General features: G+C 49.6%; 1 protein-coding gene across 2 annotated transcripts in view; it reads right to left on the bottom strand.

Moving 5' to 3' along the window:
• Nucleotides 1-21,015, bottom strand: part of L3MBTL1 (L3MBTL histone methyl-lysine binding protein 1) — a gene marked incomplete at both ends in the record, with an annotated part of 29,488 nt that extends 8,473 nt beyond the window's left edge. For both annotated transcript variants that reach the window (XM_079718582.1, XM_079718583.1), the window contains 18 exons: nucleotides 1,539-1,588; nucleotides 1,679-1,876; nucleotides 2,058-2,157; nucleotides 2,951-3,065; nucleotides 3,543-3,653; nucleotides 3,837-3,922; nucleotides 4,485-4,561; nucleotides 6,609-6,760; nucleotides 8,023-8,114; nucleotides 8,453-8,588; nucleotides 9,449-9,553; nucleotides 10,262-10,350; nucleotides 18,512-18,596; nucleotides 19,271-19,406; nucleotides 19,535-19,685; nucleotides 20,007-20,148; nucleotides 20,482-20,708; nucleotides 20,880-21,015. In XM_079718582.1, the coding sequence (XP_079574708.1) occupies nucleotides 1,539-1,588; nucleotides 1,679-1,876; nucleotides 2,058-2,157; nucleotides 2,951-3,065; nucleotides 3,543-3,653; nucleotides 3,837-3,922; nucleotides 4,485-4,561; nucleotides 6,609-6,760; nucleotides 8,023-8,114; nucleotides 8,453-8,588; nucleotides 9,449-9,553; nucleotides 10,262-10,350; nucleotides 18,512-18,596; nucleotides 19,271-19,406; nucleotides 19,535-19,685; nucleotides 20,007-20,148; nucleotides 20,482-20,708; nucleotides 20,880-21,015 (2,188 nt within the window). The remainder of the gene's footprint in view (nucleotides 1-1,538; nucleotides 1,589-1,678; nucleotides 1,877-2,057; nucleotides 2,158-2,950; nucleotides 3,066-3,542; nucleotides 3,654-3,836; nucleotides 3,923-4,484; nucleotides 4,562-6,608; nucleotides 6,761-8,022; nucleotides 8,115-8,452; nucleotides 8,589-9,448; nucleotides 9,554-10,261; nucleotides 10,351-18,511; nucleotides 18,597-19,270; nucleotides 19,407-19,534; nucleotides 19,686-20,006; nucleotides 20,149-20,481; nucleotides 20,709-20,879) is intronic.
• Between the last annotated feature and the right edge of the window lie 4,365 nt (nucleotides 21,016-25,380).

Below are 25,380 nucleotides of genomic sequence, written 5' to 3'. Positions count from 1 at the left end.
ACTGCCTGGGTTACAGAGACTGTTCCTGAAGAACTGGAATAGTCTGGGTCCTGCCCAGAAATTGTGCATTGATCCAGGTGATTTCTCAAGGTCTCTTCTTGCCTTAAAGTGATGTGCATTCAGGGACTTCCCTGGCGGTCCAGTGGTTAGGACTCTGTGCTTCCACTGCAAGGGGTCCAGGTTCGATCCCTCGTCGAGGAACTAAGATCCCGTGTGCCCCCAGGCGTGGCCCAAAAAATTATCTATCTAACAAAAAAAATGATGCGCATTCAACTCAACTGAAACAAGATCCCCAGCATCACTGCTGTGTATCAGGACCTATGCCAGTGGCTGAAGATACAGATGAATTCATCATGCAGTGGAGGGCTCGGTCACCTTGTCCCTCCCCTTGGAGCCGTGGGCTGAGCTGTGTGCCATGCCCCTTAAAATTGATATGTTAAAGCTCTAATCTCCAGTACCTCAGAATGCGACTGTATTTGGAGAAAGGGCCTTTAAAGAGGTGATTAAGTTAAAATGAGGCTGATAAGGTGGACCCTAATCCAATCTGTCTGGTATCCTTATAAGAAAAGGAATTTTGGAGACATGGAGAGACCCTGGGGGCACACAGGCATAGAGCAAAGACCATGAGGGACACAAGCAGGAAGGTGGCTGTCTGTACGCCAAGGAGAGAGGCCTCAGAAGAAACCAAACCTGTTGATCCTTTGAGCTTGGACCTCCAGCCTCCAGAAGTGTGAGAAAGTACACTTCTGTTGAAGCCACCCAGTCTGTGGTACTTGGCTGTTGCCGCCAAGCTAAGACAAAGGAGGTGGAAAAGCGAACTGACGTGTAGGTCAGATAATTTACATCTGTTGTACCAGCAGCGATAGCAGGAGAAGTCAGACCCGAGTCTGAAGCCCAGCTCAGCCCCTTATGAGGCGAATGACCTTGGGCAAATGACCTCACTCTACCAACCTCTCACTCCTCTTCTCTCAGCAGAGAATGACATCTATGTTACAGACCACTTGTGAGAGTCAGCAACGGTATAGGTAAAGCATCTGAAACGGTGCAGGGCCCATAGTAGGTGCTCAATAAATAGCAAAGTAGCCATTATTATTTCAGGTAATTGACACCGGAAAGGCAGATACTATTCATGTTTTCAAATGAGGAAACTGAAGCTCAGAGATGTTAACTAAGTTGCTCAAGGCCACACAGCTAGAAAGTGACAGCCATGGCCTCCCTCCCTGGAAGCCTAGATTGAGAAAAGCAGAGCTGGAGGCATCATCCCACCTCACAGTGAACCAGAAGTCCAGAGAGGCTCTGTGCCTTTCCTGGAAAATCACAGCAAAACCAGGGATGAAAAGGGGCTGGAATCTGAGGTCGCTCAAGGCCCTACCCTGTGGTCTTGCCACTGCTCTGTATCCCCAAGTATCTCGAATGCAGAGGTGGCCTGCCTGCCAGCTTCTCCAGCCCTGGGCACCCCTGGTGACTCCTCCCACCAATTACTAAGTACTCATTGTGAACGCGGTGGAGGACACAGGAATAAATGACCCAGGACTCACTCGGGAAATCTTCCTGTGGGAGCTTCTGATACTTTGGAGGGCGTCCGATCCTGGAGAGAGAGGGACCAGGTCCGTGGCAGGGAATCAGGGCCTGGCCTGGCCCAGGAGGACTCGAGGCCCTGCACCCTTGCCCTCCGCACCGGCTGTGATGGCGAGGCTTCTTCCTTAGGGAGAAGCCCGAGAGGTTCCTCTTACGGGCCAAGGCCTCCGTGTCGGACAGCTCTGCCTTCAGCCGGCTCTGGTTCCTCTCGGCCAGTGGGCAGCCCGAGAGGCAGTGGTGGGCTGTGAACTTGCCTGTGACGTGGCCAGAGCCATCACAACCAGGAGTGGGGCACTTTCTGGAGAAGAAGAAGGCTTAAGATGGGCTGAATCTGATTGTTCCCACTTAGCTCTTCCCAACCCTGGCCCCAGTAGGAGAGCGGCTGGGTGGGCCCTGGTCGGCCACCCGTAGTGGGTATAAAACAGACCCTCTCTGAGCAACAATGCCCGAGGGTCTCTTAGCAGGAGCCCTTCGCTCACCGGTGGTGAAAGCTGTACTTGGAGGTCCTGGTCTGTGGCAGGCTTCGACAGCTGAGAGGGGGACAGCCCCCAGGGGAGGCAGAGCTGGGCTCTCTGGGTCCTGGAGGGGCAGGAAGAAAAGGGTCAGCACAGGGCCCTGGCGGTGGGGGCGGGGCTGGGAGAGGAGTCATGCAGGGCAGGGAAGGCAGCACTAGGAACCAGTTCCCCAGGTACAAGGGGCCCTGAACCAGGCTGGGACACCACTTCCTGGATGGATATGGATGTCAGCCCCTCTTGGGGGAATGAGGGCTTGTCTCTCATATACTTTGTGGAAACCTGCAGGCCATACTCTCTGAAAGGAGGAGAACCCTTGGGGAGATCAACTCAGAGCCGGTGTGGGCACAGCTGCCCCCGGAAGCCACATCAGGCAGATTTTCATGGTACTCTTGTTTCTCAGTTTTACCCCCAAGACTTTGGTGACGTTTTTTAGGCTCTGCCCACGTGCAGAGAACAATCAAGAAGAATCAACACCACATGTGAAACAGATGTGGGTGACCTCTAACCCCTGCCTGCTGAGGGGACCAGGATTTGATTTAGGGAGCCACACTGCCTTAGCAAACACAGCGCATGCTCTGTGTGGCTCTGCTACTCGCTGAGAGAACTCCCCAGGGGTACAACTACCTCCTAAGCATATGCTCCCAAGTGAGCTTGGCCCTCCACACCTCCAGGCTCCAAACCCAGCAAACTGGGGAGGCCAGAAGCACTGCTATGTGTAGCAGAGACCCCCAGGGTAGGGAGGATGAGGGACCCCAGAGCTCACTGTGGGCATGCTATAGAAGGGAGAGGGGTGCCAGAGCTCGGGGGCAGGGCCGGACATCAGGAGGAGAGGGTCAGAGGGCCCTAGGGGTACACACGGAGAGGAGGCTGCAGGGGATGCCCTGTCTTGGAGCACCAGCCCGCGGGGTGGATGTCAGGGTGATCGGCATCGATCCAGAAGTCATAGGTGTGACTCCAGCCATCAAAGTGGAGCTGGGGAGGAAAGGCCCTTGGAGGTCAGGTGTTCCTCGTGGAGCCCAGGTCAGCCGGGAGGTCCTCCAGGCTCCAGGAGGCTCTCCCCATCCCTGGGGCCTGTCAGAAGCAAGATCCTGGATTGGAAGAACCAAGGGGCCAACCCCACAGGAATCTGTCTTGGCCACCACACTTGCCAAGGGTTTCACCCTTTAAGTTAGTGGCATCTCCCATCAACCCTTGGATAGGACAAGGATTATTAGGCCCATTTTATAGGCTCAGAGAGGGGATGTGACTTGTCCAGACTCACAAAAGTAAGTCACAGATGAGGCCAGGCTGAGACCCAAGATCTTCGGCCTCAAGTTTAGAGCTCCCTTCCCTGCAACGCACAGCCTCCCTCAAGTCTGGCTCATGCCATGCCCTTGACCTCAACTCAGCCTACAGAAGTCCTGCCCAACTGGCCTGTCCACTCTCCCAGCCCGAGGCGCCCAGAGCCACCTTTATCCGATGGTCCTCCACATCCTCCACGCTGGCCACACGAATTAGGGCTGGGTTCCTGCGGTCCACGGCCTCCAGTTTCATGTTGACCAGGAAGCTGTGCGGGGGTCGCTGCAGGGGGACAGCGGCCTTCAGGCCAAGGCCCATCTCAGCAGAGCTGAATCCCCAAGAGGGGAGCCCAGGTGCTGTGCCTGGGGAAACCACAGCCAAAGGGGGAGGCCAGGGCCCCATCCTGGCTGGCCGAGGGCTCCTCGCCTTCCCGAGCTCAGCTCAGGGCGGGGAGAGATGACTCACCACCTTGAAGGCCCAGGCGGGCACAGCAGAGGTCCCAGTTTCTTCCAGATATTTCTCCCAACAGAAGCTGTCAGGGTCTGGGTAGTCTGGAGGAGAGGATGAGCACAATGTCCAGGCACCCAGGTGTACTGGGGGAGCTCTCCCCTCCAAGCAGGACCAGGGGCATGGAAAGGACAAAGGCCCATGGAGAGAAGTCCCCTGGCATCACCACAGCCTGCTCCTTGCAGGGGGCTCCTGAGGCAGAGGGGTGCCAGGCAGAAGCAAGCACACCACCTCACAGTTCACAGGGCTTTCTGGGAACCCTGGCCCCTAGCCCTCTCCTCGGCTCTGTTGCTCCAGCCCCGGTCCCATCTGAACCCCTACTGCATGTGGGCCAGCGTAACACCCCGACAGGGAAGGATACACTTTCTTTGCTCTGGACTCCTGTTCCCTTGCTGAAGGGGGGTCAACTAACTTTCTTCCCTTCAACCTTAACAGAGTCAGGGTTTGACAGGCCTCTCCTAAGATCAGAGGGTTCTCAACTCCCAGGCAAAGAAGCTAAGGCTCCAGGCCACATCTGTCCCCTCACCCTGCCCCCTAAAGACCCAGCTAATGAGATACTGGTAAGGGACCAGGGAGAGGGGGGCTTGGCTCAGGCTGCAGGGTCACCTTGTGGAGGGGTGAGGGGCTTTCCTTGCTTCTGGCACCAGCCCACCGGGTGGATGTACGGGCTGCTGGGATCACACCTGAAATGCAAGAATTATTCACTGTCCCAAGAATCAATCTTGCGAAAATGACTCTACTACCCAAAGCAATCTACAGATTCAATGCAATCCTTATCAAATTACCAGTGGCATTTTTTACAGAACTAGAACAAAAAGTTTTAAAATTTGTATGGAGACACAAATGACCCTGAATAGCCAAAGCAGTCTTGAGGGAAAAAAACGGAGCTGGAGGAATCAGACTCCCTGACTTCAGACTATACTACAAAGCTACAGTCATCAAGACAATATGGTACTGGCACAAAAACAGAAATATAGATCGATGGAACAGGATAGAAAGCCCAGAGACAAACCCACGCACCTATTGTCAACTAATCTAGGACAAAGGAGGCAAGGATATACAACGGAGAAAAGACAGTCTCTTCAATAAGTGGTGCTGGGAAAACTGGACAGCTACATGTAAAAGAATGAAATTAGAACACTCCCTAACACCATACACAAAAATAAACTCAAAATGGATTAGAGACCTAAATGTAAGACCGGACACTATAAAACTCTTAGAGAAAACATAGGAAGAACACTCTTTGACATAAATCACAGCAAGATCTTTTTTGATCCACCTCCTAGAGTAATGGAAATAAAAACAAAAATAAACAAATGGGACCTAATGAAACTTAAAAATTTTTGCAAAGCAAAGGAAACTACAAACAAGATAAAAAGACAACCCTCAGAATGGGAGAAAATATTTGCAAATGAATCAATGGACAAAGGATTTATATCCAAAATATATAAACAGCTCATGCAGCTCAATATTAAAAAAACAAACAACCCAATCCAAAAACGGGCAGAAGACCTAAACAGACATTTCTCTAAAGAAGACATACAGATGGCCAAGAAGCACATGAAAAGCTGCTCAGCATCATAATTATTAGAGAAATGAAAATCACAGCTACAACGAGGTATCACCTCACACCAGTTAGAATGGGCATCATCAGAAAATCTACAAACAACAAATGCTGGAGAGGGTGTGGAGAAAAGGGAACCCTCTTGCACTGTTGCTGGGAATGTAAATTAATACAGCCACTATGGAGAACAGTATGGAGGGTCCTTAAAAAACTAAAAATAGAATTACCATATGATCCAGCAATCCCACTACTGGGCATATACCCAGAGAAAACCATAATTCAAAAAGACACATGCACTCCAATGTTCATTGCAGCACTATTTACAATAGCCAGGTCATGAAAGCAACCTAAATGTCCACCGACAGACGAAGGGATAAAGATGATGTGGCACATATATACAATGGAATATTACTCAGCCATAAAAAGGAGCAAAGTTGGGTCATCTGTAGAGACGTGGATGGATCTAGAGACTGTCATACAGAGTGAAGTAAATCAGAAAGAGAAAAACAAATATCGTATATTCACGCATATATGTGTGGAACCTAGAAAAATGGTACAGATGAACCGGTTTGCAGGACAGAAATAGAGACACAGATGTAGAGAACAAATGTATGGACACCAAGGGGGGAAAGTGGTGGTGGTGGTGGTGGTGGGATGAATTGGGAGATTGGGATTGACATGTATACACTAATATGTATAAAATGGATGATTAATAAGAACCTGCTGTATAAAAAATAAATAAAATTAAATTTTAAAAAAAAGAATTATTCACTGTCCCAGATGAAACTTTGAGGTCCTAAGTCTGCTGTCCTATGAGATCATGGCGACAGGGCACACCCTCATGTTACTTCTGAATGAGTGTGAGACAGATGAGGTGAGAGAGTCAGAAAATTCCAACAGTAACTAAAAACTCTAACAGAACCTTAATATCTCAGGGACAATCATGGGTCACAGGGGTTTTCTCGTCTTAACCTTGGTACTTTTAGATGAAATATTTAATTGCCATCATATTAATAAATGATGTAGATCAAATCCACAGGGCAGTCAATTGTCCCCCGAGCAATATGTCAGGGCTGGGCTGGGTCTACGTGAAGCCTCCCGCTCCCGCCATCCCCTCCCCATCCCCGTCCCCACCCCCCAGGGCCAAGTCTGGGTCCTCCAACTACCAGTAGTCATAAGTGTCATCCCAGTTGTCAAAGTGCACCAGGAAGCGGCTGTCCACCACGTCAGTCACACTGGCCACACAGATGAGGGATGGGTTCATGCGGTCCACGGCCTCCAGCTTCATGCCCACCTGGAAGCCCAGGGGTGGGGGACTCTGGGGGCAAGAAGAGGGGCTGCCACGGCCAGGCCCAGGCTGGCTTGTGCTGGCCCAGGACCCACCGGCAAAGGAAGAGGAGTAGGTTCCCTGGGGGTCGTGCCTGGCGGGTGGGCAGGGAGGAGGGTGGGAGAAAGAGGCTGAGAAAGAGGGTCCCTCCAGGGAAGAATCATAAACCCCAGCCCTGAGCCAGTCAGGAATTTCTGGCCTCCAAGGGACTCTCAGAGGAAGCCTCACTGTGGCAGAAGATGACTGACTAACATGAGGCTACACACTCACCCAAAGAGTCTGCCAGGCTGAGCACAAGCCTCCCCTTCCCCAGACAAGCCTGGTCCAGCTTGGGCTGAGGCAGGTGGGTCCACAGTGGGGTGGCCGAGAAAGAGGAGTTGACATGTGAGGCAGGGAGCGGGGAGGGAGGGCAGGGAGGCACCTGCCACGTGTCGGGCATGAACTCCAAAAACCATCACCTCCCTCAATCTTTACCACAGCCCTAGGGAGATGGGTATTATCACCCCCATTTTATAAATTAAGTGACTTGCCCAGGACCACAAAGCTGGTCAATGATGGGGACAGGACTTAAAACAGCTTGATTTAAAAATCTGCATCCCCCGTCACAATAGCTGGTAGAAGCCCACCGGTCACATGGGAACCTCTAAGTATGATCTCTGGGGCTGGACTGGGGCTGGGGGTACCTGCCCATTCCTGGACAGCATGGTACAGCCCCTGGCCCATGGGGACCATGGGCTTTCCATATGGTAACAGTTGTACTGGGAGTTCCCTATATATCTCTCAAACCTTTTGCTTGGGATTAGGAGATATTTTAGCTGCGGGATAAAGTTGCTGGCTGCCTTGAACAGAGAGAAAGACAAAGGGGTGAGTGTTGGAACCAAATGGGAAAGCCTCAGTGTTGGTCAAAAGGAAGGAAAAAGCCACTCCCAGAATAGAGGCCTGGACCTGACACCAAGAACTGCAGAGAAACCCAAGCCAAAAAGAAGAATGACACCTCAGTGCCCAGGCTCGGAGGGGGATGTGCGGAGGAGAGGATTTCAGCGGTACGGAGGAGGGAGGAAACTGGGGGAACCCCGTCATCAGCTTCCTCCTCTGGCCCTGGGCCTGCCCAGTGGGCCCCTCCCATTTGGTGAGGTCCAGAGCCCAGCTGGGGGCACCAGTAGATGAGTGCTTGTCTGCTGAGTCAGAGAGCCTGGCCGGCTGCAGTGACTCTATCCTGGGAGGCACATGTCCGCTCGCTCAGGGGCACTCACGTGGCTCTGGTTCACAAACAGGTGCTTGGGGGCAGCCTGGGTTCTTGTGCTGCGCAGGTAATGGCTCCAGCTGAACTCCTCCTCCTTGTAACCTAGGCCCCTCGGGGGGAAGAACAGAGCGCCGTGCAGACAGAGGCTGGGCCATGGCGTGCGCACCCCACGCTGAAGCAGCAGAATCAGGCAGGCCTGAGGACCCCACAAGCCTCGAGAACCTGCCCAGGGAACCCCTGCCGAAGCAGGACACAACCTGGGTGGACATCTGCTCAAAGGACAAGGGCAAAGCAGAAGCCCTGGGGCCGAGGCATAGCAGGGTGAGATGCAGAGAGGCTGGCTGTGCAATGGGAACAGGGAAGGAGGTACCACCAGGAAGGGGTGGGGGCAGGTCTGGGAGGCTCACTGCCTCACTGGGACCAACCCAGCTAGGCCTTACCTTTGGGGGGTTGCAGCTTGTGTCCCGTCTTCTCGAACCAGCCAGCGGGATGAATGTCAGGGGAACTGGCGTTGATCCAGAAGTCGTGGCACTCCGAATACCCATCGAAGTGCAGACGTAGGCGATAGCCACACACCTGGCCCCATGAGGGGGAGGGAGGGAAGCAGTTGCTGCACTCCCCTTCCCTCACCTCTCCTGGCCCAGCCTGGCGTCTCAGGGGCTCTGGTGCTAGCAGGTTCCCCACTCCACCCCTCCTCACCCCCAGGTTTCCCTGCATCCTGCACTTTGCCCCACACCCTCCCATCCTGCAATGAGGATGGTTCACATACTCATGAGCCCTGAGCTCTGGGCACAAGACAGGTAGATTCTAAGGCACTCTCTGGTCCCTTTGAACCCTGGAGAGAATCCCAAGGGCAGTGACCAAGGCTCAGGCCTGCTCAGGGCCCCCGGGGACCTTTCCTTCTGCTACCTTCTCTCACTGCTCAGACCTCAGCAAGCTGATGGCGGCTCCTTGAGCATGGCGCCCTTGAACGTGGCATTCCACGCCCCAGTGCTTCTGCTCGCTTTGCCTCTTGTGCCTGGAACATCCTATCCATTCACAACTCATCTCTCAAGACTCAGCAATGGAGGCCCTTCCTCTCTGAAGCCGCTCCTGTCCCCTCAGTGCCCCCCTGCTCACATCTGTCATCATCCCTGTGGGCTGTGGCTGTTTATCTGGCTGATTCCCACACAACTGTGAGCTCCTAAAAGGACAAGGGCCTTGTTGGACTCACGCCACCATCCCCGCCCTCAGGAGCACACCTCCTCAGTAATTTCACCACCCCGACCCTTCGCCTGCTTTTTGTTCGATTTTTAGCTTTCTGCGCATTCCCCTCTCCTTTCTGAGGGCAGTGCAGTGCCCCCCTCATCTGAGCCCGGGCCCTCCGTGCCCCTGGCTGGCTCCTTCAAGCCATCCTGAGAGGCATCACCAGGATGGGGGTGCCAGCCTCAGCTCACCTCAGCCACGGTGAGGATGAAGTACATGCTTGGGTGCTGAGGGTCAATGCCTTCCAACTTCATGCCCGGTTTGAAGCCATTCTTGTTATGAGTGACCACCTGGTACTGTCAACGCACAGATGGGAGAGGGCTCAGCTTCCCTCCAGCCTTACCCTTGCTTAGTGCGCTTGGGGCAAAGGAACTGCCTTTGGGCTCCACCTGCCCTGTACTACCAAAGGGGTAACTTATTTGGGGATCTTTAGTGCAGGGATCCAAAGCAGGACAGACTAGCTCCTAGGTCCCTCGAAAAATGGATTTCAGGGCTTCCCTGGTGGCGCAGTGGTTGAGAGTCCGCCTGCTGGTGCAGGGGACACGGGTTCGTGCCCCGGTCCGGGAGGATCCTACATGCCGCAGAGTGGCTGGGCCTGTGAGCCATGGCCGCTGAGCCTGTGCGTCCGGAGCCTGTGCTCCGCAACGGGAGAGGCCACAACAGTGAGAGGCCCGCGTACCGCAAAAAAAAAAAAAAAGGATCTCAGGGCTCTCTCTTACCCAAGTCATGGAAAGATCAGAACTGATTAGAAAGCACCAGAACTCAAAAGTCTGCAGGCCCAGTGATGGGTGAGCCTGGGTCCCACTCCCCTATTTCTTCCCACCGAGGAAGCCCCTTACAGTGAGCCCTTTTCTACTCTGGGCCCCTAACGAGTCTTTCCACCTTCCATTCTGCAAGTCCTTTGAGGGATGTCAGACACAGAAGACACCAGAAGGGCTGAGTTTGGTGGTGAGTCCCTGGACTGGGAAGACAAGCTCTTCCTAGGGGGAAAGTACGTGACTCACGTCCTGGAAGAGGCTGACGGGGGCAGTGACGGCCTTCTGTTCCTCAAGGTAGGATTCCCACGACCAGCCTTCCTTCTTCTCCCCTGAGGCTGTGGGCAGGAGACAGACAGGCTGACCCCTGGGCTGCTCCTCAAATACTATCTTCCAACCCAACTCTACCTTAACCTCCAAAACAAACTTTTGTCTGTGATTACGTGCTGCCCTCGGGAACCACTCAGCCATGAGGCGCCGCACACAGCGGGCTGTACCAAATTCTGTCCGCCCCGTCCCACCCCAGTCCACTGTCAGCAAAAGCACTTCGGATTAGGGAGCGACTAACAGAGGTTAGAGTCTCAACCACAGAGGGACGAAGCTGCGTGACAAATCTTGAGCCAGAGGACTTAATCACAGCGACACCTAAGCTCACCGGGAAAGAAGAGGAAAAAGGGAGACGGGAGGAAAACATGCAATGAGGAAGAAACAGAAGAGACCACACAGAAAGAAGAAACCCCCTGCTCCCGATTCTTCTTCCTCTGAGCACTGATAGGCTCACACAGAGACAAAATGGATGTATGTGTGCTTGGCGTGCCCACAGAGTAGAGACTGATTCCACACACACACCCCAGACATACACACAGAGTGCACACAAACACACACTCACACACACGTACTTTGGTCAGAGCCTACAGCCCTCGGAGTCTCCAGGTCCTGGAGAGGGGGAGCTGAATCCCCCCTGTGGGACCTTCAATTTAGCCTGAGATGGAGTCCTGGCCTCCAACACAGAGGCGAAACATCCTTTAAAGATGGGAAAAGCTGGCAACATGTAAGGTAAGCTCCCAACGTCAGCCTGAAAAAATTTGCCACAATCAATTCATATCGCTTGGGTGAATAGCTCCAGCTTCTTCTAGAAACTTCCGTGCCTCAATTTTGTCATCTGTCAAATGAAGATCACTTTGTCTACCAGAGAGGGTCATCAGGAAGAGCAAGTGAGATGCTGTGCGTAAAAGATCCTTATGAAATACTGGATCCTTCCTAGGTCTCCACGACGTCTGTCTGATCTGGATTCTCGCTCTGCCTAGCTCTGGCTCGCTTGGCTATTGCTCTGGGTCATTCTGGTGTGGAGTGGTTTGTCACTCAGGAAGAAGCTTTTTTTTTTTTTTTTTTTTTTTTGCGGTATGCAGGCCTCTCACTGTTGTGGCCTCTCCCGTTGCGGAGCACAGGCTTCGGACGCGCAGGCTCAGCGGCCATGGCTCACGGGCCCAGCCGCTCCGCGGCATGTAGGATCCTCCCGGACTGGGGCACGAACCTGTGTCCCCTGCATCGGCAGGTGGACTCTCAGCCACTGTGCCACCAGGGAAGCCCTAGCACAGGGTTTTTACACAGAATAGGTGCTCACCAAATGTTTGCTAAATGAATGACTAGAAGGATGGTTGGATGCATAGGTGGATGCATGGATAAGTGGATTGAATTCACCCACCTACCCCGTAGAGCCTTCCTCGATTACATGAGGAGGTGTTTCTTCTTTGAAGGTCCTTTGTATCTACATACCACTATTACAAAATAGCTCTCTCTGCAGCTAGACTGTGAGCTCTTTAAGGGCTGGTATTGTGTTTTGCTTACTCTGAACTCTTAGTATCTAGCCCAGTGCCTGATACATAGTAGGCACTTAGTGTTTGTTAAACAAAAGCACAATAATGGAAATACTACATATCAAAAACTATGTGGGGATGTAATGTACAGCATAGTGACTATAGTTAATAACACTGTATTGTAGGGACTTCCCCGGTGGTCCAGTGGTAAAGAACCTGCCTTCCAACGCAGGGGGCCTGGGTTTGATCCCTGGTCAGGGAATTAAGATCCCACATGCCACGGGGCAACTAAGCCTGCCCGCCCCAACAAGAGACCCCGTGTACCACAAACTACAGAGCCCACACACCCTGGAGCCCTTGCGCCATGACTAGAAAGAGAAAACCCGCAAGCCACAACTAGAGAGAAGCCCCATGCCTCAATGAAGAGCCTGCGCCACCGTGAAAGATCCCAGATGCCTCAATTAAGACCCAATGCAGCCAAAAAAATAAAGAAAATAAATCAAAACACTGTACTGTGTATTTGAAAGTTGCTAAGAGAGTAGATCTCAAAAGCTCTCATTACAAGAAAAAAAATTCTAACTATGTGTGGTGATGGGTGTTAACTAGACTTATTGTGGTCATCATTTCATAATATATACAAATATCAAATCATTAGGTTGTACATCCAAAACTAATATCTCAATTAAAAAAAAAAAACCTCTGTGAGATGCAGCCAAAGGAGTATTTAGAGGGAAATGACAGCCATAAATGAACATATTAAAAAGAAAGAAGGCTGAAATTAATTAAATCTGAAAATTAAAATTAATCTGTCTCATGAAGTTAGAAAAAGAAAAGTAAAATAAGCTCCAAGAAAATCAAAGAAGGGAAATAAAAAAGAAAAGACAAATAAAATTAATAAGGCTCTGGCCAGACTGATTAAGAATCTTTGGGGGCTTCCCTGGTGGCACAGTGGTTAAGACTCTGCCCGCCAATGCAGGGGACATGGGTTCGAGCTCTGGTCTGGGAGGATCCCACATACCACAGAGCAACTAAGCCGTGTGCCACAACTACTGAGCCTGCGCTCTAGAGCCCGTGAGCCACAACTACTGAGCCCACGTGCCACAACTGCTGAAGCCCGCGCACCTAGAGCCCCTACTCCACAACAAGAGAAACCACCACAATGAGAAACCCGCGCACCGCAACGAAGAGTAGACCCTGCTCGCCGCAACTGAAGAAAAGCCCGCACGCAGCAACAAAGACCCAATGCAGCCAAAAAAAAAAAAAAAAATCTTTGGAAAAAAAAAAAAAAGGAATCTTTGGGAGGGAGTAAGGGGAAAGGGAAGATGTTGGTCAAAGGATACAAACTTTCAGTTATAAGATGAATAAATTCTGGGGACCTAATATATAGCATAGTGATTAGAGTTAATAATGCTGTATTATATACTTGAAAGTGGCTAAGAGAGTAGAGTTCAAATGTTCTCACCATAAAAAAGAAATGGTAATTATGTAATGTGAACAGGTAATGCTATAGTGGTAATCATTTTGCAATATATGAATATATCAAATCAACATGTTGTATACCTTAAGTTTACACAATGTTGCATGACTATTATATCTCAATAAAGCTGGGGAAAAAAAGAAACAGAGAGAAGGCACACGTAATAATAGGAGAAATTTTAAAAGGGATATCACTACATATCCTGCAGACTTCAAAAAGATAAAGGGATATTGTGAAGAACTTTAACGTTCTTTTGACGAATTCCCTTCTTAATCTCCCAGTCTTAAGCCCACTTCTACACATGAATGAAATTGCTCTCTTGAGTCACCAGGGCCACAATCCAATGATCTTGTCTTATTACTCAACTCTCTTGATCTCCATGTGCTACCAACCACCTGTTCCATCTCAGCATTTCCTTCTTGCTGTACCTTCTTGGCTGTATCTTCCACCTCTTCTACTTCCATTACCGGTTTTTCTTTCTCCCACCCTAACGCTGCTCATTAATGGTGGATCCCTAGAAATCAATATAGTACTTCCCTCCCATCTTCTCTCTGGAAGCTTCTTCAGCATGGCTTCAGTTTTTTCAGTAGAGATAATTCCCAAATTAATGGTTCTAGCCAGACCTTCCACTGGAAGGCCAACAGGAAAGACAAAAAAATGTAAAGAGAGGAACAGAACACCATGGTTCAAGAACAACTGATGACAAGCAGTCATCAGGATGCCACCATTGGCTGGGTCTTTTCATTTTAAATTGCTACAGATACATCTCTGTATTTACCTACTTCTTAGACAGCATGGTTAGCCAATTCATAATCAGTTCATTTTAAGACAGAACGCTTAATGAAGAGCCTGTTACTTGTGTTCCAAAAGTATAAGGGATCTATGCCTGGGAATACCAAACTCAAGAGGTTAGGCTCCATAATGCTGTGCTCTACTGTTTATCCAGCCCTCAGTTTCTACGGAGTATAAATGGACTCTGTGGGCTTCCCTGGTGGCACAGGGGTTGAGAGTCCACCTGCCGATGCAGGGGACGCGGGTTCGTGCCCCAGTCCGGGAAGATCCCACATGCCGCAGAGCGGCTGGGCCCGTGAGCCATGGCCGCTGAGCCTGTGCGTTCAGAGCCTGTGCTCCGCAATGGGAGAGGCCACAACAGTGAGAGGCCCGTGTACCGCAAAAAAAAAAAAGGACTCTTTTCAAAATCTAATGAAAGCCATGGACCACCTCCCCAGGAAAATGAGCAATTCACAGAATTTTGCATGTAAATTTAAGAGGGCACTGCTGCAAGCGGCATACTGATCAATGTCTTGTACTGAATCACACATTTATATTCTCAACTTGTTCCCCAACTCTGCATGGCACTCCTTGTATTTTGATAGGAAATGTGTTTCTTATAACCAATTTGAAAATGGCAAGGATCTGAATAAATATTTCTCCAAAGAGAATATATAAATGGCCAACAAGTATATGAAAAGATGTTCAACATCATTAGCCATCAGGGAAATGCAAATCAAAACCACAAGGAGAGGAACTTCCCTGGTGGTGCAGTGGTAAAGAATCCGCCTGCCAAAGCAGGGGACATGGTTCAAGCCCTGGTCCGGGAAGATCCCACATATCACGGAGCAACTAAGCCCGTGCACTGCAACTACTGAGTCTATGCTCTAGAGCCTGTGAGCCACAACTACTGAGCCCACGTACCACAACTACTGAAGCCCACTCACCTAGAGCCCGTGTTCCGCAACAAAGAGAAGCCACTGCAATGAGAAGCCCACGCACTGCAACGAAGAGTAGCCCCCACTCGCTGCAACTAGAGAAAGCCTGCGTGCAACAATGAAGACCCAACGCAGCCAAAAACAAACAAACAAATAAATAAATAAATTTATTTTTAAAAAAACCACAGAGATACCACTCCATACCCACTAGGATGGCTATAATCAAAAAGACAGTTAATAACAAGGCTTGGTGAGAATGTGGATAAACTAGAACACTTATATGCTGCTGGTGGGTATATAAAATGGTACGGCCACTTTGGAAAACAGTCTAGCAGTTCCTTAAAAGGCTAAACATAGGGTTACCATATGACCCAGCAATTCCACTCCTAGGTATATACCCAAGAGAAATGAACACTTATGTCCAGACAAAACTTGTACACAGATGTTCATATCAGCGTTATTCATAATAGCCCAAAAGTGGAAACAACCCATATATCCATCAATTGATAAATAAAGTGTGATATATCCATACAATAGAATATTGTTCAGCAATAAAAAAGAGATGGAAAAAAAAGGGATGAAGTACTGATACATGCTACAACATGGATAAACCATGAAAACACTGTGCTAAGTGAAAGAAGCCAGTCACAAAGGACCACATGTTATATGATCCCATTTATATGAAATGTCCAGCATAGGCAAATCCATATATACAGAAAATAGATTGGTGGTTGCCTAAGGCTGGATGGGAATTGGTGGTTTGAGGGGAATGTCAATTAATGGGTACAGGGTTTCTCTTTGGAGTGATGAAAATGTTTTAAAATTGATTGTGATAATGGCTATACAACTCTGTGAATCAACTAAAAACCACTGAATTGTACACTTTAAATGGGTGGACTATATGGTATGTGAATTATATCTCTATAAACCTATTAAAAAGCTGTTTCTTGGGAGTTCCCTGGTGGCCTAGTGGTTAGGATCCCAAGCTTTCACTGCCATGGCCCGGTTCGATCCCTGGTCGGGGAACTGAGATCCCACAAGGTGCACATCGTGGCAAAAAAAAAAAAGCTCTTTCTTGTAAAAATATGTATAAAGCACTAACTGTAAAAAAAATGGATATGTTAGACATCATCAAAATGAAAACTTTCTGCTCCTCAAAAGACATCATTCAGAAGAAAACAAAAAAGCTAGCCAAAGACTGGGAGAAAATATTTGTAACATAATCTGACAAAGGACTTGTATGCAGAATATATAAAGAATTAATAACAATTAATTCAAATAATTAAGACAATAACTCAATTCAAAATGGGTAAAAATATATGTCTAAAGTAACTATAACGAAATAGAACAGGATGCTTGTAGCATTGCTCTGAATCTGAAAAGGCTATAACAAGTTGACCCCAAAGAGTGCCACTGCAGATACTTGACCTGGATATGGGCAGGTGAGAGATGAAATGAGAATATCAGTAACTGTTAAAATTATCAGAATAGCTATTAATGACTATATAAATTATAAAGACTTTTGCAATGGTGTGTTAGAAAATGATGCTTCATTGGACTTCCCTGGTGGTGTAGTGGTTAAGAGTCTGCCTGCCAATGTAGGGGACATGGGTTTGAGCCCTGGTCCGGGAAGATCCCACATGCCATGGAACAACTAAGCCCGTGAGCCACAACTACTGAGCCCACATGCCACAACTACTGAAGCCTGCGCACCTAGAGCCCGTGCTCCACAACAAGAGAAGACACAGCAATGAGAAGCCCACGCACTGCAACAAAGAGTAGTCCCTGCTCGCCGCAACTAGAGAAAGCCCACAGGCAGCAACAAAGACCCCAAACAGCCAATAAATAAATAAATAAATAAATAAATTTTAAAAAGGAAAATGATGCTTCACACAAAACAATTGAAAAGGTGAAGGAGATATATGGGAGATAAGGCTGAGTGTGTGTACGTGAGTTACATGGTTCTAACTCTTAAACTATTGGAACATTCCATCAGGACTAGATACGTCAGGTCTGTAGAACATGAATCCAATAGGGTAGCCATCAAACTGCCAAACAGAATGTAGATAAAGTACAGATTATCCACACACACAGGACATGCAAGCAGCCCTGCCACCTCCACCTCTACCTCTATTCTTCTCCCAAAAGATCCCAAAAATGAGTGGAAAAAGATTTTAGCCATAAATGCAAACTTCTGTCTACTGACAAAGTTTCTTCCCTTGAAAAAAGGCGGAAGGGAGAAAATATCCAGAAACCAATGCCACACTAATGTTCACAGTTGAGATGGTGAAATGTACGAAGCAAAAGATAACTTTAGACTGGTCAACAGGACCCAGCTAAAAAAATGCTGGTTTAAGAACGTATTTCTGGGGAGGGAATTCCCTGGAGATCCAGTGGTTAGGACTCCACGCTCTCACTGCCGATGGCCCAGCTTCGATCCCTGGTCGGGGAACGAAGATCCCACAAGCCACACAGTGCGGACCCCAAAAACAAAAAAAGAATGTATTTCCTTAAGAAAGATAGAGCAGTTGAGCCAACAGCAGTTAGACCCTAACTCCTTCCTCTAGTTAAGACTTAAGATGCCATAAACCAATGAGAGCTAAGACTTTGGCTTCTGATGTGACAGCCTCGGGTGAGAGAGACAGCGGTGAAAATCTGGTTTGGCTAAGATGGGCAAAATACGGAATAGGCACTATAGTGTTCAGAGCCCTGGACACAGATTGCGCTCCTCTGTATGGCACTGAATCCATCAAGGCAGAATGATGTCCTAGAACTGACCTCGCTCTCTGGTTCTCCCTGGGACAGGAAAGACAGTGAACTCATGCAACTGAGCCATGGTCCAAGGGGAAGCACCAACATACAACTCCTCCATTCATCCACTGAACAAACATTTATTGAGAGGGTACTCCACACCAGCCTCTGGACTAAGGACCAGGGATACAAATGCTTAGTAGAAGAGATTCGGTTTTGAGGGAGGAAGACAGACATTGCTACCCAGTATCTAGGTGATTATAAGTGTGATAAATGTTACTTGTTTCCAGTTGGCTGTTGTAACATGGCAATGTGGAGATGGTAATGGAGAAGACCTGAGGGCCAGAGCTAACTATGAATGATCTTTGTTCCATTTTTCTTAGAACTGAAGGGTCAGAATGGGGGCCCAAATAGCAAGGTCAGACCAATGACCAGTACAGACTTGCTCACACCACCACATGGTGCCATTAAAGGCTGCTCAAGTCTTTGGATATTGTGAGGCCTACTCACAACTGGATAAAAGAGGATAAACAAACACATGATATAACCCCCAAGAACACACATATACTGATGCACAAACCAAAAACACTGTCTCTCTCTCTCTCTCTCTCATTCTCTCTGTCACACACATGTTAACTCATGGTCATCTGTATATGTACAACACACCATCACAATGGTAACCCACACTCCCAGCCTCACACTTCTAAAGGTGTACACACACATGAATATAATATAGCCATCATACCAGGCTGGCTGCTGTTCCACTCCTCACTTTCTGGGGTGCTAGTGGTGGGCTGTCCCTCTGGATCCTTTCCTTCTTCTTGCTTCTCCTGTGGAAGGCAAGCCAGATCCCAGCTTCCTGTCCTCATGGATTGGCGTGAAGCCTTAGCCTCTATTCCTGGCCCCTGCCTAGCTCTCTGGTCACATGGTGTTCTTCCCCAAACAGATGGATATTCTTCTAGGCTACGAGCAGGAACACAGCTCTGGCAGACAGTCCCTTACCACATGGGCAGAGACTCACATTCGCACCCTCCCCCTAGTTACACAGCCTGACTACAATTCTCCTCATTCCCAGGTGGGGAAACTGAGGACACAAATACTTGCCCTGTGCCAATTTTGCCTGCCCAGTGGAACTTTCATGCTCTGTCTTTTCCAGCTTCTCTGCAACTAAAGCCCTGTGCTCCCTGGCCTCTGGCTCAGAGATGGGGCTCCAGTGATGAAGCTTTCCATCTGCCTGCACATCTACTTGGTTACTGATTCATGTCAATGTGACTTAGCCCTGCCACTAGACTGAGATGGGAGCTCTAGAAAAACAGGAGAGCGGTTTATTTATTTCCCTCCAACCAAGTACAGGATCTGACTCAGGATGGGACCCCAAAATATGATGAGTGAGTCACTATGTGTCTTCTCTAGCCCAGCCCCACGATCTGGATTAATGGAGGGGATAGTGGAATTGAGGTATAGCCTCTAGCCTCTCCCTACCCTCCCCATGCCCTCTTCCTACCATGGCCTCCGGCTCCGACTCCTCCTCAGATAGGCTCTGATATTCCCTGTGCTTCCTTTTCTTCATGGGTTTGAGGAGCTCAGAAGCGCTGGTGCAGGAGTTGTTCTGGCTTGAAGAGTTCTCCACTATGACTGACCTGAGGGAGGGGCAGCCTGAGGGAAAGAACTACCCACCCTGCACCATCCACACTCTCTCCTAAGCCCTGAACAGGCGTGGGGCTTTGAGGCCCGAAGGCAGAGAAGAGGTGAGTTCCCTCCCCCTTACCGCTCCTGGAACAGCTGGGGGCAGCCATCATTGGAGGCACCAGGATCTGGACCAGCGCCTTGCTGAGGCCCACACGCCTGGCATTGGCAGGTGCCATCATCCTCTGGCGGGTCCTGAGGGTTATCTTCTGGAGGGTCCTGGGGGAGGTCTTCTGCAGGGGGCCAAAAGGGTCTCAGGCCTCCCACCCATCACTTCCACACTCAGGCTCCGCCCACCTCGGAGTTCACGCTTGGCCTCCCCTTTGGTCCCCCCACCTTGGGCTCCCCTACTGGACAGCCCCATCTACTTCCCCTCCCACCCCGCCCCACCGGCCCACAGCCTTCTCCGCCCCAAGACCGACCCGTGGGCGTGGGCACATCTGCTGGCACCCGGGCCACGCCCCCTCGGGCCACGCCCCTGGCCTTGGCTCCTCAGGGAGTTCAGGGCTCCTCCTAATCCCGCAGGGGCCCAGCTTCGGGCCTGGGGCTCCTACCCGGCTGTTGGGGGCCCGCATCTCCACCTCCCGCCAGGGCCTCGCCATCTTCGTACTCGGCCACGCCTTCCCGCCGCAGCTCGGGGCTTGGGGGCTGCTCCGCTCCTACCATGTTCGGCGGTGAGTATTCGCTTATCTGGAACTGGAGTGCGGAGGGTCAGAGGACCACGGCTCCTGTACTGGCCCTTGACCCACCCCTAGTCAGCATGGTCCCTCTCCAGCCGCCTCACTGCAAGCCACGCCCCCGGAACCCATTCCCCCTAAGCCACGCCCCTAGGGCCCCGCAAATGTCTCGTTTGGGGAGGTCTGCACTCCAAGCCACGCCCCCAGAGTCCCTCACTCCAAGTCCCACCCCCAGAATCCTCCCTCTCGTCCAGCTTCCCCACCTTCCGCCTCAGGCCCCGCCTCCGGGCCCGCAGGCCCCGCCCCTCAGCTGCTGCTCGCTGGACCCCCCCCAATCCCCACAGATACTGACCCGCAGGCCACTCCTAGAAGGCGGGGCCGCGGCCTCGGTCCACTCCAGGAGTCGCACTGTGCTGGCGCTGGGGCTGGCCGCCGGCCCAGCGCTTAACTGTGGCAGAACGGTGGCGGTGACAGGTACGCTGCCAGCCACTCGCTCCGGGGTGCCCACATGGATCTGCTCCCGCGGAAAGCAGGACACATCCAGGGCACTGCTGGGCAGACCAAGGGTGGCCGAGCTGGCTGCGAACAGATACACGGACAGACGCAACACAGATGAACCTGGTGGCCCTGCCCCAATCCTGCCATGCATGTGTGCAGACAGGTGAAAAGTATCATCTCCTCCCCAGGACCCACACCTGCTTGGGCAGGTATGTGGGTGCTTCTCTTCCCCAGACCCGTGGCTATGCCCACCTGGAATGATAAAGGCAGCAGCGGGCAGGTGAGAGCCCGAACCTGGGCTGTCTCTGGCCACCAGGTGCACGCTGACCTCCCCTGTGGAGGGCCCCTTCAGTGTCCTCAGCATCTCTATTTCAGCATGGCCCTCCATCCTGGTAGGCCTACAAAAGGAACACAGCCCCCAAGGCGATCAGGGAGGTAAGAGGCCTCCTTGAGGAGGAGCCGCCCACCCACAGAGAAAAGCCTCAGTGCTGAGGGGAGTAGGGTGTTTTAGGAGCCCAGCATCAAGTTTGGCTCCTGGCTCTATCCAGGTCACTCAGGTGAGGGCTCTGGCCAGGCCCTGCACCTCCCCCAGTCTCTGTAAGACGGGCATGTGTGAGGATGCTTTATAAACGGATGTGCACACTCCAGGGAGTCTCAGGCAGTGTGTTTCAGGCCAAGGTTCTGTCTGGCCAGCTGTCTCAGCCAGCTGTCTCATGGCACAGCCCAGGCCAAGTCCAAACTCCCCTCTTTCTCAACCCCCACCTCCATCCCCAATAGAATCACTCCCTTCTCCCTCTGGGGATTCAGAGCCTTCAAGTACCAGATTCTCCTTCACTCATATACGTTCATTTTCCTGGGAGATGATCTTTCCTGATCGTGTTCTTTTATGCCCCCTGTCCACCACTCCCTCGAATCCCAAGCACAGAGTAGGCACTCAAACATCTGCTTAAGAAATGTATGCATCTGAAGAGCAAAGAGGTAGTGTATGAGAACGCAGGCAGTGCATGATTTTGCTTTAATAAAGCCAGGGCAGTAGAGACATTTAATTAAGAGTTAGTTGAACAGGTAAGTTTATAAGAAAGAAGACCTAGTGACATAACAATGTGCTTAATACCTATCATTTACTTAACTCCTAAAATGTGTCGGCCACTGTCCTAGATGCCCTCCCAGCACTGTCCAGTAGAGTTTTCTGTGATGATGGAAATGTCCTATACCTATACTGTCCAACACAGTAGCCACTAGCCACATGAGGCTACTCAGCACTTGAAATGGGGCTCATATGTCTGAGGAGCTGAATTTTAAATTTCGTTTAACTGTACTTAATTTTAAGTAGCTACCAGGGCTGGCCATAGCTATTGTTTAGCACAGAACAACTTTATACATTTTCTTTTTTTTTTTTGGCTGCGCAGCACGTGGGATCTTAGTTCCCCAACCAGGGTTCGAACCCGCACCCCCTGCAGTGGAAGCGAGAAGTCTTAACCACTGGACCACCAGGGAAGTCCCTACATATTCTATTAGCCTGTCACCTCCACCTCCAAAACACATCTCAGAGTCTGACCACTTCCCCCATCTCCATCACCACCATGCTAGTCCCAACCACCATCAGCTCTCCTTGGACTTCTGAAATTGCCTCCTAATTCATCTCCCTGCTTCCTCTCCAGCCCCTGCTACAGTCTATTCTCCACTAAGAGCCATCTTTAACAATGTAAACCAAATCACATAATTTCCCTATCCAAAATTCCCCAAGGGCTCTTGGCTGCCCTTAGAATAAAATCGAAGTGCTTTACAGTGTAGAATCCAACCTCTGCCTTCCTCTCTGACCTCATCCTCCACCACCCTTCACCTTGTTCTCTACCCTTGATAGATTCTGGTTTCCTTCTATTGCTTGACAAACGTTCGCACCTCAGAGCCTTTGCCCTTGCTGTTCCTTCCACCTGGAATGCTCTCCCCCAAGCTCTATGTTTGGCCGCCTCCTTCCCCTTCAGCAGGCCTCGGCTCAGCGGTCACGTCCCCAGAAGAGGTCTTTCCTGATTACTCAGTTTAAAGCACCACACCCATCACCCTATCTCTTATCTCATAACTGTGTTGATTTCCTTTATGTCCATCACTATAATCAATAATGATCTTCATTTATTTATTTGTGTTTGATCAGTCATCCCCACATAAATGTAAGTTCCACAAGGGCAGAGACTTTATCTGTCTTGTCCATTGCTATATCCCTAGCACTTAGAATAGTCCCTGGCACACAGTATGTACTGTGTTGGATTTCAGTAATTTGAACTTGTTAATAAAAAGCAGTATAGGGGGGCTTCCCTGGTGGTGCAGTGGTTAAGAATCCACCTGCCAGTGCAGGGGACACGGGTTCAAGCCCTGGTCCGGGAAGATCCTACATGCCGTGGAGCAACTAAGCCCATGCGCCACAACTACTGAGCCTGTGCTCTAGAGCCCGCGTGTCATGACTACTGAAGTCGGCACGCGTACAGCCCGTGCTCCGCAGCAAGAGAAGCCACTACAATGAAAGGCCTGAGCACCACAACGGAGAGTAGCCCCCGCTCACCACAACTAGAGAAAGCCCGCGTGCAGCAACGAAGACCCAATGCAGCCAAAAACAAATAAATAAATTTATTAAAGAAAAAAAAACAGTCTAGGGAATTCCCTGGCAGTCCAGTGGTTAGGACTCCATGCTTCCACTGCTGGGGGCCGTGTTCAGTCCCTGGTCGGGGAACAAAGATCCCACAAGCTGGCGGTGCAGCCAAAAAAAAAGGAAAAAGGTGTGTATGAGTAAGTGATACTTGGTTTCTTTAAGGTGTTAAAGCAATGGCTGTTGACAATGGCTTTTGACAATGGTTTTGACAATGACAATGTTAAGGTGTTGACAACGGCTTTTGGCATACAGCTTAAAGGAAAGAACATAGATGTAGGCTTAAGACACACAAGTCAGTTTGAATCTCAGCTCCCCCTTAATACCTGTGATTCTGAGTAAGTAGTTTACCTTCCCTGAGCCTCAGTTTCCTCATGTGTAAAATGAAGGGGGTAATGGTATCTATCTTGAAGGGCTCTGATGAAGATTAAATGGAAAAAATATGTAAAGTCTTGATACCGGCAGGCCTTCAATAAATACCAGTTCACTCCCTTTTAACAGAAATTTTGAGGAGCTTGGTAGCTCCAGTAACAAATAAGCTGCTTGCTGGCAAAATCAGCTTGCAATGGTTGCTATCTTTCCCACGTTTCATTCCTCCCTCCTGCTGTTCTTGAGCACTGATTTATCTTCCAGCTTTTCCTCCCTAAAATACAGAGTAGGTCCTATATAGTAGATAGAGAGTGTATATTCAGGTAGGCAAAGGCTTAGACATATAACCTGATTAATTAAGGCAACAGTCAAACCAAGGTTTGTTCTCCCCCCTTCCCCCGCTTCAAAAAAATGTTAAAATATAATAGCATTCCCTGAATTTCAATTCCAATTATTTTGCTTTGCACAGCTGACATAGTTGTACCATTTTAAGTTCTTTTAAATAGAGTTAACCATTTTATTCAAAACATTGGCAGTCTTTAGGAGTGAATATGGTTACTCCTGAAAGAATTCCATTCCGTCTGAAAGCCTATCATATATTTCAGGTCTATGAAGGGAGGGTGGTTGAGAGAGTTGCCCTTCTGTTCAGGTTTCTGCCTTTTTTTCAGCAGACATTGGAGGGCCAACTAGGTATCAGCATCCTTCTGTGCCCTACGAATAGTCTCAAACAAGAGAGTGCTCTCATGAAGCCTACATTCTAGAAATAAGGGATAAAGTTAAGGCTGGAGTTATAATTTAAAAACCATCCTGTACAGACGGGAGGAAAAAATTATAGAACCCAGTATAAAGAAAAAGGTGGGAGCCTTGGAGCTCACCAAAATTTATAGGTTGGAAAGAGGAAGAAGATCTAGCCAAAGAGACTGAGAAGGAGCTGGCAATGACATCAAAGCACAACCAGAAGCATCTGGGCTCCTGGAGGGATTTCTGGAAGAAAGTTTTCTAGAAAGTGGGACTGCTCAGTGGTGTTCAATGCCACTGACAGATCAAGTCAGATGAGAGCTGAGCGTTGACCATTTTAGCAATAAAGAAATCACCAGAAATCTTGACAAGTGCCATTTCAGAGGAGCTGTGGGCACAAAAACTTGATCAGAGTGGGTTCTAGAGAGATATCATTGATTAGTTCAATACTTATTGAGCATCTACTATGTGCCAGGCACTGTTCTAGGCAATGCAGACTTGTAATGAACAAAACAGACAAAAACCTCCATTATGGAGTCTGCATTCTAGTGGGGAAACTGACAGAAAGAATTGGTCCTTGTAGGGGGATGGGAGAAAAGGTAGTGGAAACAACAGGACTAACAACTCTTTCAAGGAGTTGTGATGGGAAGGAGAACATGGATGGGGGGGATGGTATTTGGAGAGTGATGAGTTCTCAGGGAAGGGGGAGTTTGTTTTGTTTTTTTGTTTTTTAAATAGAAGATGCTACAGCATGTTTGTAGTTGATGAAAATGACCCTATAAAGGAAGAAACTGACAGAGCAGGGGAAAAAGAATAATTCTAGAAGACAAGTCCTTGACAGTGCAGGAGGGGAGAGGATCCAGGGCATCTGTGATGTTTGGGACCCGTCACATGTGGCTGTGGGCTCCTGGCTAGCAGCACCAACTGTGTGTGTGTTTTTCCCCAGCTGGACCATTAACTTCTCTGAGACCTGGAACTACCTTCTCTGTGATTTGAATTCACTTG

Source organism: Hyperoodon ampullatus (assembly GCF_949752795.1).
Source record: "Hyperoodon ampullatus genome assembly, chromosome: 14".
NCBI lineage: Eukaryota > Metazoa > Chordata > Mammalia > Artiodactyla > Ziphiidae > Hyperoodon > Hyperoodon ampullatus.
This window is presented reverse-complemented; position numbering and strand designations above follow the sequence as displayed.